Below are 20,155 nucleotides of genomic sequence, written 5' to 3'. Positions count from 1 at the left end.
TGTGGATTTTTTAGGATATCTGCTTTGTATTTAAGAGCGTAACTGGCCTCATATTCAACAACGGGGATTCTTAGCTCCATAGTCTGAATAATGCATTTGCCTGCATCAGGTAGAGTATTAGGCATAGCTTCCCCCGTAGGGTTTAATGTGCTGTACCTCATCAAAGCATTATTATCATTTGCAGCTCTTCTAAATGTAATTCTTAACCCACCCTTCCACATAATTTCTTTGTAATCCGAGAAGAATCCTGGCAACAGGCGCATCGGGAACAGCACAGTGTGGTTCTTAGATAATATTTTATCACCAGCCTCAAATCCACCTATTTTGTAGTAAGAAGCTTCGGTTTTGGATAATTTTAGTGTGGCCAAAGCCGTGGAGGTAATGCCGGGATAATCTATTCTGTTTATAACAACGCCATGCTTTCTGATCTCAATTTCAGAGAACAGATGCGGCACAAAATTATCCACCAATCTTATATTTGAATTTGCCGGGTAATCTGTTCCATCGAGCTTTACAACATCAAATTTGATGTATAGATCTGCTCTGTGGGGGTGTATAAAGCCATCCCCTACATCAAGATCAACCTCAATCTCTGTGTTGGGTTGATTTAAATTTGCAAATGTCCTCCTGTTTGGAGGGAATGATTGTAGCTCATAACTCTCAATATTTTCCATTGTATGTATTTTTATTTAAATGTTAATCTCTATGATAGCAGTTGTTGTGGCTCCAGCAAAATCAACTAATTCTTCTTTTTCATTAGTGACCATCAATTCAATATAATCTATTCTATTATGGCACACAGGAAAATATAATGTTGGGGATGGATTGTAGATGATTGGCTCCATGAATTCGGAATTAGGTTTGAATGTTGCAATGATGCCGGTTTGTTTGTGAGTGCCTATGCCATTTGATTTGGTAATCATACCCTCGGCCACATTACAGTGAATATTCAGAGTCTCTATGGCTAAGAATTTAGGTATATTCATAGCAGTGTGTTTGATGCCTGCTTCAAGTTTTGTGTTGTTCTCAAATCCTAACAGCTCTCCTATAGTACCCAGATCCACTGTTTCTGTAGCAGATACAATCTCTACTCTGTGAGTGACAGAATTTTGACTTAACACTACACCTCTGGGTAATTGAGCATTTAGAGTGGATAGATTATACTGCCCTGGAGTGATGACAATTTTTTGATCCCCTACTGCAATTGTATTGTTGTGGTGTGTAATATTAGGTATCAAGTACATGCCGTAAAATGCTCTGAGAGCTATTGTTTTGGGATACACTATGTCATCATGCAATTTGAGTTTCAATATTGAATTTTGGCTGGTGAGATGGAATACCCCCATGATGTTTCAAATACCACAAGGCCTTTTGAAAATTTTCAATTGATGGTTTATTTATTTGAGACATATATCTGAGAACAGATAAACACAAATGTCCGCAATTAACATCTTTGAAGTTTTGAACACGGGCATTATTGTAATAAAGATTAGCTGAATTTAGATATTTTACTAAATTTTCAGGTGGAACACCTCCAAATGAATCAAACACAAATGCCTTATTGTTTAAATATTTAAGATAACAGATCCAGTGAGTGCCCTGATTTTTGTACTCATCCAAATTAACAATGCCACACTCTTTGTTGAGTGGTTGTTCTGGCAAAGAATCAGACATGTACACACCTCTAAAATGTTTGATGCCCAGTGGCTTGATTAAAGCTTCAATATCTTGGTTTGTAAGCGGCTCTTGTTTTTTTTAAACTTACTCATGGCTCTCTTAACACCTTTGCCTTTTTTCTCCATGGCCAGGTTATGGCGCCTCTGCTCATCTAATTCTGCCCTATTCTTCTTGGCATCTATTACTGTTTTTGCTATGGCGGCTGATCCCCCGGCCAAGCTCCCAACAGCCCGAGAGCTGCTAAGATGGCCGGGATAGTAAATATGAAACCCCCCACATGTGATTTTTTCCTTGATTGCTGTAATTTTTTTAATTGGGGGGTACTAAGCAACAATTTCATACCATGGCCCTTTGCAAGACAAGAGCTTTTTTTCTTGCGCTGCTTTTTGGTTAAAAGACTGTCAATAGTTTTAAGAGATTTGAGACCTGCATAAGGTATTTGATACATAACACCCTTGGCCTTCATTGTAGGTTTATTATATACATGTTCACAACCCCCACCCCAGTTTTTGTTTGGTGCTCATAGCTATGGTGGTCCCCAATGCTGCTATTCTTTCACTCAAAGAAGCATCTTTGCTTACAAATCTACCAAATGCAGCCTCTTCTAATTTCTTGTCTGCAACATGTCTCTTGTCAAGGTCGGTATGTGTGTTGTATGCTATGTCATGGTCTCTACAAGCAGCATCTAGGGGATTTATACCAGGATCACCCCTGTTTAATCTATGGTCCAATTTTGTACCGGGACCACAATACTGATAGCCTGGAATGTGTAGTTCAAATGGCAGCTTGTTTATAATGTCATTAACCAACCCCCGACCCTCAGAAATATTCCAAAATTTAGGTGGTAGAGTATTAATAATTTTTATAAGATATCCAATCCCCTTAGGGTCATTCACTATAAAATTAGACAATTTTGTGCTTATCATGTCCATAATTCCAACCTTTTCATTGTAAAAATTGTGGTTGCCAGCATTTTCCTCCCCAGCTATCACCAGCAACCTATCTACAAGTTTCCTGACATCATCAACCCACACAAATTCTTTAGGCAGGGTGTTGTATTGTTTGATTCCACTGCCAGTCTTGATCTGTGACCATATGGGTTTGATTAAGTTGTTGTATTTTGCTCCACTGCTCGACTTGACTCTTTTTTGTGTGGGATCATTGTTCTGGTATAGAGCATCTGATTTTATTAATATTTCTTTGTAATGCTCATAATCTTGATCTGTATAGCTGCCAGGCCTTTTCCTAGTCATCAGTTCCCACAATCCAGGTGTGCCAGGATATTTAACAAAAGCACCTTTTTCTCCGAGACGAGATTCTGAATAAACAATCAGATCATCTCCCATAAAAGTTACTCTGAAATTGCCAATTCTATGTATGATGCTGCCATCAAGCTCTGTGTCAGCATATAAGCCAAACACCTCATCTTTGTTGTCTTTAGATGTGGTTAAATATTTTTGAGCAAGAAGACCCAATTCAATAGGATCCTGAGTAGCTTCAATTCTTCTAGGAGCAACAGGACTAGGTGTATGAATACTGGAAAGTGGGGTGAATGGATAATCTAATATGTTCCTTGCAGCTACAGGTACGAGCTCTGTGATCAAATCTTGATTTTGCTCTGTAACAGTTTTGATATTCTTACCTAAATTATTAATAGCATCAATTACAGGCTGTTCTGTTTGTTTGTGTTTTTCATAAATTCCTCGGTTCTCTGATTTCCATCCCTTAAATCTTTTTACAAGATAATCTCTTAACTTAAGATCATCAATGACTGGTCGTTTCATGGTTATTTATATACGTCTCTACGTCTAGAAAATCGTTGATTTTATTTCTGTATTTGCCACTATTGGGTGTTCTTGTCATATCAATTGTGACAAACCCATAACTGTCCTGGCTCCAGCACCTGCTGCAAAACTTAGAAAAATCATTGTAGCTCAAGTCCCCACCTACATATTCATCATGTATGTGTTTGAGGTTGGTATGGTCTTGATGAAACACACATATAAAATTGCTGTTGTCTCGGATCAGTTGCTTCGGAATTTTAGAAAAAGTCTGTGCCAGGTAGAAGCAGTCAATGTTTTTGTGCCGGCCCTGTGTAAAGAAGTTTCTAACCTTGTTTTGATTATCCAGTATAACGTCATCAAACACAACAACAGAATTATCGAGACATTCATCAAGTGGCTTAACATCTGATTCAAAAGTGGCAATATCCAGTCCATCATATAGCTTCATCAGCTGCTGATATTTTAATTGTTCCAAGCTCTTAGAGAAGATATACAAGTGCCTGTTTTTCCAATCTAACCAGTTGGGTGCCAATAAAAAATTATCAACCATTAGTGTAGTTTTACCACAAGCAGATGGCCCAACAATAAGACACCTAATATTATCAGGCAGCAGCACTCCATTTATCTTATTCTGCTGTTCAGGTTCTGGCAGCCTTTTTATAACATCCCAGGTGCTCATATTATCACTTTGTCTGCATCGATCCAGCTGTTTTCCGGATGACCTAGCCATTTGACAAGTAACTTGTTGCCTTTTCTGCGGATGATTTTTTCTATGAGATATGTGTCAGGCTGTTTAGTTTTGCTGAGCTCTTGTTCATAAAACCTGCCTTTGAGAATTTCTCCTCGGTGATCCTTTATTATATATGTGTTAAGGGTCCCGGGTTTAACTTGAACTACTGTAAATAATTCGGTGCTCCAGTTTCTCGTAAAGCCTCTCTTGAATAAGTGCTTATATTTGCTGATTCTTACTTGATCGCCTACCCTGTATTTGGCCCTTCTTGTTGTTGGCTGGTATCTAGGATAATAAACAGTCCTGATCAATTTTTGCTCATCAGATGAAGTTACTTCAGAGGGTTTCATGTTGATTGTGGAATGGACCGAGTTGTTATATTTATGTAGAAGTTCTGGTAGGATTGTAAGCCATTTATAATTACCTTGAAGTGTAAATTGTTTATACATAAGATTTTTTAAGGTTCTGTTGAATCTCTCTACAATTGAGGCTTTGAGATCACTGTAACTCGAATAATGTTTTATTGCCTGGCTTTTAATAAATTGTTGAAACACTGAATTATAAAATTCTTTGCCATTATCTGTTTGCAAATAGCGCGGTGATCTTCCTGAATGATTGATGATTGTCCTGAAGGCTTCTGTAACACATTTTCCAGTCTTGGATTTGAGTGGCACAGCCCAGGCAAATTTTGAAAATGTGTCTATTACAGTGAGTAGATACTTGTAGCCCTTGTTGATTTTGTCTAAGTTTTTCAACTGCCCACTTGCCATTTCAATCAAGTCGCTCTGCCATAAATCATCTATGCCCTTTGTGACTACTGGGAGTCTCTTATAATTATGTCTGGCTTGTCTGTGTAATTCATCAACAATAATTTGTCTAGACATGATATGTAAACAAGAATATTGCAACTATAGGGTGTTCAGCAGCTGATACTGCAGGATTTTCTAAATATAATTTGTCCCCTATTTGTATTTTAAATTCCAAAGAGCCATCATCTTCAGTATAGGCTGTTTCTAATGTATTAGGATCTGTAAAATCCTCTAACTCTACATTGGTGATTTTTGGTTTGTTGTCAGCATTTGTTATTGATAAGGTGGGGTAGTGGTGTGCCTGTGGCTGATGCCAATATTTGATCTTGATTGGTCTCAATGTGCCTCCAACAAAAAACTGGTAATAAAATTGTGCAGGGGACAGCATATATATTTTGCTACCTGGTGTAAATGGTGAATCATATTCTTTATTGGGGATGCTGTACAATTCAAGAATTACTGTATGTTTTGGATTCTCGATTATGCCTGTTATTTCCTTTTCTGCTGTGAGCAATCTGCTTGTTACAGATTCAAGATGCTCATTGATGGTCCTAACAACATCATCATGGCCTGGCTTGATCTTTACGTCCACAACAAGTTTCTTGTATTGTTGCACTATTTCTTGGAGCTGGGTGGCAAAAACAGACAAAGCACTTGCTTGATTGGATTCCATGGTTCCTAGCTGTTGCTTGATATTAGCTACAATTTGTTGCAAATTTTCAACAACTGCCAATTTTGAATTTTGAGCAGTAAGATCATGGACCTGTCTTCTGATATCCTCAAACAGGGCATGCAGTTCATTAATATGTTGATTGGTTGGTAGAGTGGCCACTGTCTGAGTGAGATGTTTGATCTCTGCCTGGATATTCTTGATATCTTCTGATTTCAATATGCGATTCACTGCCCTCTTAATATTTTTAAGTTCCTGTGATGTAGGCAGATTTGATACAGTATTTTGCAAAGATTCAAGTGCCAATTTCACATTGTTTAATTCAGAAGCATCAGCCACATTTTGCATAGCATTTTGGAGCAGGGCTATATCTGCCTGAGAGGGTGTTGATTGTTGTAAAATTTCAAGTTTTGTTTGGATATCATCTATCAAGTGATGAAAATGAGATAGTTCAGATTCAGTGTTGAGGTTTTCAAGCTTTGTGATCTGTTGCTGGACACTAACAAGGGTATCTACAATCCCAGGCAATCTGGATTCTAGTACATTTGCCAAATCACTTTGCACTGCTGCTATTGTACCTTCAAGATGGGTTATGGAACTTTGAATTTTTCCAAAATCTTCATATGTTTCAAGTTGCAGCTTGATGTTGGCAACACTCCGAGTTATTGCATTCAAAGCATCAGAAGATGGCAAATTGTTCATAAAATTTTCAAGTGTCTCAATTTTTCCTTTAACCTCGGCTATGGCATTGTTCAGAGGGTCCAGATTAGGTATCTCGAGTGACTGAATCTGTTCTTTTAGAGTGGAAATCACTAGATCAAAATCTTCTTGTGATTTTATGCTTTTGACAATTGTTTGGAGCTGTGCCTGGACATTATTTATCTGCTCTTCTAATTGCTGTTTCAATTGCTCAGAGTTGGTAGCCTGGGTCTTAAATTTGGCTTGAAGAGCTGCTACAGCTTCTTCCAAACTTTGAAAATTATCCAATGTAGCCAGATCAGTATATTTCTGAAGCAACACTTTGAGTTCGGAATCAATTTTGAGAAGAGGGTCCATGCATTGTGATTGTAAATTTGTAATTTCTAATTGAAGACTGGCATTGAGTGTGGTTTGTAAAGCTTGTAAATCACTTCTTAATTTCTTGACTCTGACATCAAGCATCAGAATCTCATCACTGTGATCTTCATGCCTTGTATGGCCAAATATATCATTAGGCATTTTGTTTTACTGGTTATTTATTATAGAGTATCTGATTCTTAATTCTATAAAAAAGGGTATAAGCTTGTCATAGGATCCAGGGACCTCAATATATAAGCAGTCACCAGCAGAAACAGTATATACAGTGCCAGAAACCATGTTTGAGTGCTTAATTCTGTAAATATTTCTCCCTACTGAAATCTTGACATCACCCTCGGGGGTTGTAATAAATTGCAATTGCCCACCTACAGGTAATTGGTAGTGATTTAAATTATTGTTAAATATGTACAATGTTTTGCCTGTTTCTTCATCATTATCTGTAAGTATGCTGTTCAGATGAATAATTAACAAGCCACTCAGTTTAGACATTACAGATTGTAAATCAGGAGAGGGTAGTGGTGTCGGCAGGTCCATAATAGCCTGTTTTTTGAACCCAAATAAGTTCATAGGCATGTTTATTTATTTCAAATCATGCTCTGGAATTGGGCATTGATTTCCATTTTTCAAATCACAATGCCCCCAAGGTAAAGTATGTGTGCCACATGACAAAATGCATCTCTTATCATCATGTGGGTCCAGGGCCACTTTTCTTACAACATTTGAAGTCAACAAGTGATCCTCACTCTGAATTCTATTTTCTGATGTTCTGATTGAACTCTGTGATTTGATGCAATTTTTGTAATCTTCAAATACAAGCTCTTTTTCAACAGTTACTCTGCCAATGCCCTTGGCCTTTTTGGCAACAGCACCACTACATGTTTCAAAACTGTACATCTTGGCTCTTAACCCAGCAAATTCCACAATAACATCACCAAGTGTCTCATCTTTTAACTTGCCAGGCACCTTTTTGTTGTGGTGTTGTTGAATTCTTGTATGTTCACTGGTATCAAAGTATTGAAACAATTCAGGCTGTGACATATCTTGATAAACATCTTCTGTTTGAATTTCAAGAATAAAACTATCCGTGTCCATGTACAATAATTTTACACGATCACCGTAAAAAGGTTTCAGCACATCATAATACAATATTAACATATGTAATTTGGACAATTCCAATATCACAGCCCCTACATAAATAGGTTTATCAAACTTGATCTTTGTTTTCATCATGTTGAAAAGTGCCATGTACTCATCATAAATTCTTCTGTAATTGAAGTTGGGCTTTGCAACCAATTTTTTGCTCCGGCTGGGGTCAGTAATTATTTTAACATCGGTATGTTTCCTGACATTTTCAATTGTTTTGCCATACACTGAATTCACCATCAATTTAAACAAGCCCTTATCAAATTCGCTCTTTGCAGATGTTCGAAGCTCCGTATTTGTATCAATGTATGGTTTCAACCATCTTGAGTGCCTGAACCTCAAGACTTTGCCAACTTTGGTCACTTGGACACCATGTTTCATCAGGAATTGGAGGTTTTTATAATATATGACATAACCCTGTTTCGGCTCCAGTGTCGTCATGAGCTTCTTCTGTTTAGAGCCAGGTGAGCACTGAACCTCGGGAATTGGGGGCAGATCAGAAAATTTGTTGTGTAAATGATCAGGAATTGTCAGATCAGTCTCTAAGAAGAGGCCATACTCACTGTCATCAAAATCCTTAAGATCTTCAATATTGAAATCTTCGACCCACTCAAGCTCTGCATATGGCAATTTATCCATCATAGCGTGACCATAGAGGTTGTTTGCATCTCCATACAGTATATAATTTGATGGCCGTGTTGGATCATAATCAGGCATGTATTTGTTATTTGCTCTGGCATATCTCTGGGAACATTGCACCATCCCCCCTCTTATACATTCCTCCATAAACAGATACTTTTCTTGATCGTGGATCAGATCCAATGGCTTTTTGGTGTTGAAAAACATTGCAGCCCATGCTAGGCCCGGGGCACTGTAAAAATACACTGGGTCCAGTCCATAATTTTGCATGGAAGATTTTCTGAATATCTGTATTATATCAGCTAAGAGGGTAACATCAAGTTTCAAATAAGCCATGTGATAATCACCAAATGTCTGGCAATTTAAATTGTCCCACATCAACTGGGCATGGTGATAATCTTCATCACTGATTCCAGATCCTCTGATTTTGCTGTAAAATGCTTCTTGTGGTGGCAGGGAACACTCATCAAATTTAGAAGAATCTGTGACATAGTCATATGGATATACACCCTTCCGCCTAATTAATTTCAGGTCCTGATTTGGAAACAATGCACGTGTGATTTTCAAGTCATCATCAGATAATTGAGAGGTCAGTGTATCCAGGCTAGCAGGTAAAAATCTGTAAGAATCAAGAAATCTTAATTGAATAGGAACACCATCAACTTTAATTATCTTGCTAATAGATATATATTTTTCATCATTTTCAGCTAAAATATTTAAATTCTGCTTCTCAAACCCCTCGTACTTGATCAGATGATGGAAATCATAATTGGATGCTCCATGGCAAAATATGGGGATAAATCTTGGTCTCTTGATCTTAATATTACAGCTATTACACAGGGCCATTAAGAATTTACCATCTGTATGAGAATGGTGTTTCACCTTGATATTTGTATCTGAAAATTCAGAATCACATACCGGGCATTTTTCTGCATTGTTGAAATCCTCAATCTGTTCCTCTGTTAAAGGCAACATAGGCTTTGATTTTAATAAGATGTTAGATGCTATGTCACGACACATATTTTCCATTCTATGTGCAAATTCTTTGATGGCATCTTCTCCCATGTATGAATCTATTTTAATAACAACACCGTCCCGTATAACCACATAACAAAAGCTGGATGGTTCATGTTGCTGGTATGGTGTACTTGATGATTCTTCTGGATCTGGGCTACAGAATGCAATAGGTTTGAGGTTCGATTCGAAATCACAGACAATATATACTGGGTGTTCCAACAGGGCTTCATACTTTTTGAATTTGCAATTTTCACCTGGATTGGGCATCACCATATGAACAGGTTTATGGTTGCCACAGTATTTCAGATGCTCTTTTAACTTGTTTTTTGCAATTTCTGCATTCTCTTCCCGAACCCCCTTCACCATTTTTTGACCATCAAATACAGTCAAACATCTTCTGCACAACTTGAATATTGTATGAGTTTTGTCTAGTTGTTTTCTGACTAAAGCTTCAAGACTGTGTATCAGAGTGTAATGATATGTGCCATCCCCTTCAATTAAGAGCAGATCAATCGGAATTGCAGATTCATCATCAAGTGTACTGATTCTGAGAGGTTCTATCAAAGAATTGCCACGTCCAGTAGAACAAATAAAAACATTAATAGATAATTGTTTGCCATTGATGTGCCTGGCCCTTTTTTCAAATTTATCAATATTCTGAACTGACATTGGATATTCTAAACCCTTCATTGCATCGTCAAAAATATGTTCATGCTGTTTGTAATAACTTATTCTCTCAGGATGCCTTGAAACTAGAAACAAAGCAGCTAATATACACCACAGAAAACATTTCTGGTCGGTATTTTCTATATTAACCACGGCTCTTCTGTTTTTAATATTGGCAGGTAAAGGCAGATAAGTGGATCCTTGTAATGGAGTGAATTCAGAAATATTAACATATAACTTGTGTGATGAACCGCATAGGCTCCATCCGGACTCTTTTGCCGCAAATTCAGAGTGTTTGATATTTAATTGATCAATCAACCTGCTTATTATTTTGTCTGAATTTGCATTTGAATATACCGGTACAGTTTCTGTTATGTGGGGCTGTGTAAATTTTGTGCCATTTGGTTTCTTATATTGTACAAACAATTTGAGGGATAGCTTATAAGAGCCATTTTGTGCATTAAGAATTGCCTGCAGATCAGAATTTATACTGTTCAAGAAATTCTCAATGCCGCATCTTAGCTCTGATACAAACTGGTAATCCTTAAGTTGGGCATTAAAACTGCTACGGGTAGGTTCATGGCGTGGCTGTTTTGCTGCTCTGGCATTAACAGGTGCTTCGTGCCTTCTTTTCAGACCAGATGTATATGGTTGAGAGGGCAATGCAGAGCAAGTATCTTTATGTTTATATGTGAAATATTCCATGTTGTATTTTCTATTGCATTTGGGGCAAATTTTTGTGGGAGTTTTGTATTTGTCTGGATTACAAATTTTTTGATGCTTGGCCCAATTGGGGCTGGATATATTTTTATTGCATTGATTACAATATTTTTGATTCGGCATTTTTGTTGTTGTTTATTATATACAATTTCCTGGGTTTCAATTCAAAACTTTATACTGAATAAAAATATCAGTTGGGGTTCAGCACTGTACTTTGTGTGTGTGTATGTATATATGCGTGTATACACTTAATATTTTTTGGCTTTGGTATTTATATACAATTTCTTGGGATTCAATTCAAAACTTTATGCTGGATCAGTTGAGTTCAGCACTGTGCTTTGTGTGTGTGTGTATGTGTGTACGTGTATTAATAGTTTTGGCTTTGGTATTTATATACAATTTCTTGGGGTTTAAATTCAAAACTCTATGCTGGATCAGTTGAGTTCAGCACTGTGCTTTGTATGTATATGTATATATGACCTTACTTGGATTATTCCGCCAAATTATATGCTTCAAGTCTCCTATACTTTGGTGGAGCAGTGGGTTCCACTGCCAATCCAGCAATGGTGAAGAATCTGCACTGTACCCTGGCTTTTATAGTTTTACAGAGCCAATAGAAACACTGTAGGGGTATATTCAGAAACATGAGCTATTCTCTAACATTTTTGCCGAAGTACTTTCTTCTGAGTGTATCCCGTTTTTCTGCTGAGCGTACATGCAATCCCGACCGCAGCGCCTCCACGCTTAGGGGAGCGGAATTGTCTGGAACTAATTTGTAAAGGATCGCTGCTCCAAATATTGATCGACACGCCGGTGCTGGGCTCGAAATGAACTGATCGCTGTGCAGAAAGTATCGATCCCACCGCTTTGGGGCCGTCATGCGCACATATTGTTCAAGTATTGATCTTATATTTTCTCGGGGCTTGATTTTATATATGAACAGATTACAACAAATAAATTGAATATAACAAATGCAAAATATCCTAGTTTCTATTCAATCCTTTTATGTGAATTGAAGAAACCAACAATTCACATATCCCCATACCGCCATATGCTTGTCCTATTATTTCACTAATAGGCAATGTTCTCGAAGAGTCCTAATAGGCAATGTTCTCGAAGAGGCCTAATAGAACAAGATACAGCGGTATGAGAAATATGTGAATTGAAAATATTTTAGTAATATACGACGTCTAAGAAAAGGAATATTCAGCTCCAAAGTACTTTGTCTAATGCTTGCTACCATTTCCCTATTACTGGCAAAAGAAGTTAAAAATGTTGACATAATGAAAAAAATGGACTTGTTCCCAAGTATTCACCGAGTTCAGGCATTTGCACATAGATGGGTCTGTTGTCACGGAGCAATTCTAGAAGAATTACATTGTTTTAATATTAGATATGTAAATTGAACCTGGTATCCAAGAACTTAAACCAGAAATAAATATGTATGTGTGTATGTGTGTGTGTGTATATATGTGTGTGTGTGTGTGTATGTGTGTGGATGGCCAGTTTTAAGTGTGGCCACAAGAGGGGCATATTTTTAACAAATTTATGGATAACAATCTCACAGAAGTGCCTTTTGTAAGTATAAACAAATCAATCTGAGAGGGTCATACTTTCTGAGGAAATTCCCGAGGGCATTTTCACAAAAATCTTAGATTAGACAAGATTCCACACTTGAACAAAAAGCTCATATGCTCATGTTAAGCTTGTTTTAAGTATAGCAAATCTGCTTGAGGAGGGGTTCATACTTTCTCGGGTTTATAGTACCGTAAATACAACTACTCAGATAGTACAAGGTTTGCAAATATTTGTTATTGTCTTATTATGTGTAGATTGAATTTGTACTGAGATGTCAGTAAATGGCTTTCTGTCAATCTGTGCCAAGTCACATGAACTCTGTTGCCAATGCACTTGTGTCATGTGCTTTACCCCGGAAGAATATAAGAAATCTCCAGAATGTCAGTAGGGAATGAAGCCTTTGACCTTGTCAATATCAAGATGACAAGCTTTGGCAACAGCGACATAAGTAGTTTTTGCTGATACAGCCCCCTTACTGTTCTCTTTGCAGAAAGCTGACAGTTTTACCTTTCGCCTTATGTTGTTTCCTTTTTGGTGCAAACTATTTTCTTCCTGTTGGACATGTACAGTCACAGACATTTCTGGGTTTTTGCAATTTCTAAACTAGCAATGCATGTAACCCACCACACAATTTGTGTTTGATAAAACAGCCAACTGGCATGTTCACTATAAAGTTCTATTATGAATGACAGACTAGCTATAATCAAACCACATCTCTTCTGCAAGTGTGTTGTAACCACCTCTTTCAAATTCCAATCTCTAGATGTCATATTTTCTTCATTGCTGAATTTTATTTATACTTGTGACTAATTACGTGCTTCTTTTGTTTACACTCTTGAGAACAGCATTGAATAATGTATATGCATATTGTGAACATATTTTCTGATGATTCATTTTGAATTTTGCAGTTAGTGATGATTTTGATCCTAATATTTTCAGATTATTTTAATTAATTAATTCTATAATACATTATCAACGTAGGTTTTTAGTGACTTTTCCAAACGTTATGTTTTTTTTTACTTTCTAAAAATTGTTACAGAAAAGATATGAAAGTGAGAAAATTTATTGAAAATGTAACATCATATATATCTGTGGAAAGAGGACATGTTGCAGATTTCAGAAAAAAATGTTAAATTATATCACACTAAAAAGCAGATTTCTTACTTTTTTGTGAGAAAACAGGGGGGAAGAGGTCTCCTGGGAAAACTCCATATGTTTAGGCACTTCCAAGAGGTTTAACAATACGATTGACTTTCAATGGAATCATTACAACCCAGAATTGTCCGTTACTGTACACTGGAATTCTTATGTGATGGTAAGAAATTTTAAGTATTGACATGGTTTGAAAGACAGGAGAGTGAAGATTTGAGAAGGAAGAAATGAAAGATTGCTTAATTTGGTTATTTTAAGAAATTTTTCTGCTACTTTTGGCTAATCACATGATGACTGATTTTCATTTGTTTGTTGTTGATGCACAGAAAGGATAATTGGGACTGGCCTACAATTTAAACAGGGATCCAAACCACTATATGCCTCCATTGGATCTTGAACCTGACACCCCTTGATTACAAGGCAACGGCATTACCACTATGCCATCTGGGAGGCCTGTCGTGGACAGGACCACAAGACATTCCCCTCAGATGATTATTCTGGCTCAGACACCAGAGATTTGTTAGCCTGCAAGAATGCAGATGTGGTGTACTATGCTGCCTTCATGATGTACACTATCGTAGACAAACAATAAGAAATTGAACTGAAAATAGACTGTGATAAACGTGGGAAACATTGAATGAACTCTCAATGTGGAAACATTGAACTTTATGTACGCAATATATTTTGTCTGTTTGCACTTGTGTGTGTGTCTTTTAACTGTTTGCAATGATTTCAGTTGTTGTATATGTTTGAGTACATGTATTGCATTTATATATAACATGTGGCAAAGCAACCTGTGAGGGCAAGAGCCTATCTACTGACTGCCTGCCTCACTCCTGCTTTTCTCAGCTAAGTGGGAAATCCAACCAATTATGGGGTGAGGTGAGGTCATCTTGATGAATCCAAGTAATTCTTGTAGGTTTCCATGACTGGGTTACACTACTCATTCATAGCTCCTCAATTTCCTCATGATGGTGGATGGTCACTGGTCCCATACACTGGCAGAAATCTGTGGAAAAATTGTTACTACAAAAGGTTGTTCGCTTTATATCCGACCATTGTCGATTCGGTGCTGCCACCTGGCATATCATGCTGAAACCATGGGTCTGCTGGCGGGAGCAGTGTTGTGTCTGACCTTGTAGGTGCGTGAGTGTTGGTAGTGAATGTTATCAAATGGCGCCGAAAATCAACCAGTATTGGGAGGGTTACGTAATGGCCCTTTTCCATGCTAAGTTTTCATATGTACGCATTGTGAAACAGTGTCGGGAGAATGGGTTAACACTCGGGGTGACTACTGCAAAAGCTATTGTGGCCCGTTACACACAACAGGCTCTCCTTGCGAAACATTCACCCACGAAAACCACCAGGAGAAGGGCTGCAAGCAAAGTGTCACCCATAGTGCTAAGGGGGATCCGTCGATTGGCGTGTGAAGAAAATCCCCCGACTCAACGTGAAATGGCCCACAGATTTCACCTCGCACTGTCAACTGTGAACAAAAAAATTCGCAAGCGCCTCAGGTTGAAGTGTGTGCGGAAGGCCTGTGTACACCACCTTCTACCACGTCACATTGCCGAACATAAGACGAACTGCAGGAAACTGAATGAAAAGTACCTGGCGGGTTCCAAATGGAAGAAAGTTGTCGCAATGGATGAATCATATGTCCATCTCACTGCTGGTGGTCACATTCGGGTGATCACATACCGTGACATTGACGGCAAGAGGCACAGAAACTTTTTTCGTCAGTGCAGGGAAAGTTTCCCTCGTGGCTTTATGGTTGTGATGGGATTTGAATATGAGGGTGAGTTGATGATACGCAAGGTGGACAAAAACGTAAAGGTGAATGCCAGATACTTCCAAGACTCCATTCTGACACCTATCTATCGGAGAGACATCCCACAATTGTATGGAATGGACGTGAACCAGGTGATGATCCATATGGACAAGGCTTCGAGTCATACCACCAGAACATCACTACGTTTTTTCAGGAAATGGCAGAGGAATTAGGAATTCGTGTCATTCTGTTTGAAGACATTCCTGTGAAAAGCCCAGATGCCAGTCCAATGGATTTTTGCGCATTTGGACTGTTGAAACGACGTCTTCAACATCGCCGCCTGCGCACCCTGGATGGTCTATGGAAAGCTTGCAGGGAGGAGTGGGACAGAATTGCCATGCCTGTCCTGCGCCGGAGCTTTCTGCAATGGAAACTGCGATGCCGTGGCGATAGTCCACAATGCTGGGGGTCCAATAGAACATGATCGGTGGTGGCGGCGTGGTATCTCTTAAGGTGAGTACCCATCAAAAATGGTCGGATATAAAGTGAACAACCTCTGTACACTTTTCCCATGAGACTCAAACCTAAATGCATCCAACAGCTGGATCCCAAAGCTTGCACATTAGACCGCATTGCTAAGGGGTGTGGCATACTGCATTTCTAGTTCAGGAAAAATGCACATCAAAACTGTTTGGTGCATAAATTCATTCACTGTTATGTTGTTATTTCAGAATATGTATATGCGGTGAATTGCTTACTTTTGATACAAATTAAATATGAAAACTTTCAATTGTTTCTGTATGAACATTATTTCAAAGAATGAAAGAGTATTCTTGCTAAACAACCTATGTAGGTGCTCTTACACATTTCGTTGTTGAACAATGCATAACACCATTTTTGTCGGCATCATCAGTATAGAAGGGAATGACCACAAACTGTGACTAAGTGGTTTACAGATTTAGGGTTGACTGGAACTGTTTGCACGTAAGTCATAAGATTCTTGTATCTGAGTCAAATGATTATCTGCATTTGGACCAATTCATCATATCATCATACATCATCCTGCACCATGGCTGTGTGGTCTAAGGCATCATGCTTTAGACCCTGGTTATGGGACGCATGCAGGTTTGAGTCTCCTGGTGGAAGCGTAACAACTTTTCTCCTGAGATTTCGGCCTGTGTATGGAACAGATGGTCACCTACAATCGTGAGGTAATTGGAAGCTTGGAATGAGTAATGTAACTGGGTCAGGAAAACCTACGACGACGAATGGGGGTTTGTTGTGCTGACCACACGTTACCCCGTAACTAGTTGGACGATCTCCCACCTTGGATAAGTGAGTGAGTAGAATCAGGTGGAAATGAGACCAGCAGTCGGTAGGTAGGTCCAGACCCTCAATAGAATGCACTGTGGGTTATTATGTATTTATTTATAGAGAATGAAACATAATGTATGAGAAGAATTCAATATAAGAATTTTGAGTGTCATTTATTTAACTTCATCTTTTAATGGAAATACCAGGTGTGCCGGTTAATAATTCTTAATTGATCTGAAAGAAAACAAGTGTATCTGGGGAGAAAGGTAACAAATGCTTTATTCAAAGTTGCGTATTCAAAGTATGCACCATCGCTAGCTATACATTCTGCCCATCTGTCCATCAAATTGTGGATGCCCTTCCAGAAAAATCGTTCACATTTTGAGGTGCTCCAGTCAGCAAGCCATTGTTCGACATCTTCGTAATTGTTGAAGTGTTGCTGGGACAGTGAGTGAGAAATCGATGAAAACAAGTGGTTGTCTGAAGGGGCTAAGTCTCGTGAGTATGGCGGGTGGGGCAAGAATTCCTAGCCAAGTGCAGAAATAGTGCCTCTGATGCCTTTCGCTGCATGTGATGACGTGTTGTCATGCTGCAAAATCACTTTTCCGTGTCTTGTCGCTCAATCTGGGCGCTTTTCAATCAATGCATGGTTCAAATTGATGAGTTGTTGATGGTAGCGAATGGCATTCACTGTTTCACCTGGTTTCAGAAGCTCATGGTACACCACACCCTTCTGATCCCACCAAATACATAGCATTGTCTTCCTTCCGAAGCGATTCGGTTTTGCGATCGATGTTGAAGGTTGTCCTGGGTCAACCCATGACTTTTTGTGTTTTGGGTTCTCGAAATAGATCCATTTTTCGTCCCCAGTCACTATCCGATGCAATAAAGACTTTCTTTCATGCCGAAAAAGCAACACTTCACACACCGTTTTTCGCTTTTCCATTTGTCTGTTGTTCAGAGGATGTGGGACCCATTTTCCTGCCTTCTGGATCTTTCCCATGGCACGAAGACGATCAGATATGGTTTGAGGACCAACATTTAACTTCTGTGCCAGTTGTTGTTGCATTTGCGTATCATCTTCATCCAACAGTGCTTGCAATTCAGCATCTTGGAATTTTTTCGGCTGGCCCAGGCGATCTTTGTCTTTCAAGTCAAAATCACCACATTTGAATCGTCGAAACCAACGCACACACGCATCTTCTGTTAGGACATTGTCACCGTGCGTTTCCACAAGGAAACGATGGCTTTCACTTGCGTTTTTCTTTTGATTGAACAAGAAAAGCAGGACGTGCCGCACATGCTCTTATTTGGTTTCAAGGTCAACATGTTTCCCACACAAACCCTATATCACGATCACTCGCACTCGGTTACACATCCACGGCGTTTTGACAGGTACTGTCCTGGCAACACACTGACGTAACAGTTGAGACTGTGCACCAACACTTTGCTTCCAGCGCCATCCAGCGACGAAATTCAGAATTATTAACAGGCACACCTGGTATAGGTATGGTCATGAATGAAGCAGATTTTCTTAAGAGAAAAACAGTATTAGAAGAAAGAGAGAGGTTTAGAACACAGCATTTAATATGTAGAAATTTAAGCGAAAATTGCAGGCTTGGCCAGGACTTGAACCCTATTTTTTCTGGCATACAGTATCATTGTCTCTATCAGTGCTACCACTATAGGATCTGTTGCTTTGGAAAAAACTGTTGACATGAACGTTTTCTCCCAGTATAGAGACATTGTATCGGTATGCCAGAGACCCTGGGTTCAAGTCCTGGTCGAGCGAGTATTTTTTGTTGAAAATTCTACATAGTATATCTTCTGGGTGTGTTAAATCTTAGTGTAACAGTATTTAGTGTCTGAAAATGGAAATTTTATTTATTAAAGATATTCTATTTTTTTTTTTTTTTTTTTTTTTTTTTTTTTTTTTTTTTTTTTTTTTTTTTTTTGCAGGTGTGCTGGCAATAAGAAAACGGAAATTTCTTCAGTTGCTTCATCAAAGACCAAAAAAATAGGTCGGCGTTTTAGTTGTAGCACTTGTGGAAAAACATTTCAGAAGAAATCTTTTCTCCTAGTACATGAAAGAATACACACAGGTGTTCGACCGTTTTCTTGCAATCTTTGTGGTAAGTCATTTATTCGGAAATATGATCTTACAGCCCATGGAAGTATTCATTCAGAAGACCGCCCCTACAGCTGCAATACTTGTGGAAAATCATTTAAGAGAAAATATGATTTTTCATTCCATGCAAGAATACACACTGGAGTGCGTGCATTTTGTTGTAGTCATTGTGGAAAGTCATTTCTGAAGAAAAATAGTCTTTCTAAGCATCAAACTATGCATTCAGATGCTCGTCCTTACATTTGCAGCACCTGTGGAAAGTCATTTAAGAGAAATCTTTGTCTTACAAAACATGAAAGAATACACATGGGTGTTCGACCATTTTCTTGTGATTTTTGTGGGAAGTCGTTCATTCTGAAAAGTGGTATTGCAAGGCATATAAAAACTCATTCAGAAGATTGCCCCTACAGTTGCAATACTTGTGGAAAGTAATTTAAGAGAAAAATTTATCTTGCAAGACACATAAAAATTCACACGGTAGTACATACATTTTGCTGTAGTCTTTGCAGAAAGTCATTTGCTAACAAAAATGATCTTTCTAAGCATGAGGCTATACATTCAGAAGCTCTCTTCTACATTTGTGACACCTGTGGAAAGTCATGTAAGCAAAATATTCACCTTACACAACATAAAAGAATACACTGAGATATTCAACCTTTTTTTTTAGCAGTCATTGTGAGAAGTCATTCATTCAGGCATGTGCTTTTAGAAGCCATGAAATAATTCATTCAGAAGATCGCCCCTACAATTGACTTGTGGAAAATCATTTAAGAGAAAACATGATCTTCGAAAAGATGGAAAAGTGCACACAGGTATTCCCCTATTTTCTTGTGGTCTTTGTGAAAAATAATTTCCTGAAAAAGATCACCTTACGATCCATGAAAGGACACACTAGGAGATCATCATCCATATTGTTGCAAAACTTGTGGAAAATCATGATGAAAGGAAAGTACTTTCTAAACATGAAAAAGAACATTAAAGAATTCGTCCATTTAGATGTAACCTTTGTTTTCCACCGTACAGGGTGACTACAAGTCTGGAAATCATGGAAAAGTCCTGGAATTTACTACTTCTAGAAATGACATGGAAATTTACTGGATCTAAAAAAAGTAAACATTTTGTTAGTGGTGTTATGATCAAGTGCATTAAAAGTTGATTTTTGAACAAATAAAATCAAAACAAGCAAGAAAGTTTCCTGAATGCCCAACAGATAACAGGCCATGCATTGTGAGAGGTTAGTGCTCATCCTTGAGAGATGCATGACGTGACAAACTTATGCA

At 38.2% G+C, this 20,155-nt stretch overlaps 1 protein-coding gene across 1 annotated transcript in view; it reads left to right on the top strand.

Moving 5' to 3' along the window:
- Window positions 1-18,721, top strand: part of LOC145996697 (uncharacterized) — a 38,382-nt gene extending 19,661 nt beyond the window's left edge. The window contains exon 3 of the mRNA XM_083133215.1: window positions 18,707-18,721. Coding sequence (XP_082989341.1) covers window positions 18,707-18,721 — 15 coding nt within the window. The remainder of the gene's footprint in view (window positions 1-18,706) is intronic.
- The last annotated feature ends 1,434 nt before the right edge of the window (window positions 18,722-20,155 follow it).

Source organism: Lepisma saccharinum, chromosome 13 (assembly GCF_977018435.1).
Source record: "Lepisma saccharinum chromosome 13, izLepSacc3.1, whole genome shotgun sequence".
In the NCBI taxonomy this organism is placed as follows: Eukaryota; Metazoa; Arthropoda; class Insecta; order Zygentoma; family Lepismatidae; genus Lepisma; species Lepisma saccharinum.
The sequence above is the reverse complement of the archived record's forward strand: the minus strand, read 5'-3'. Positions and strand labels throughout refer to the sequence as shown.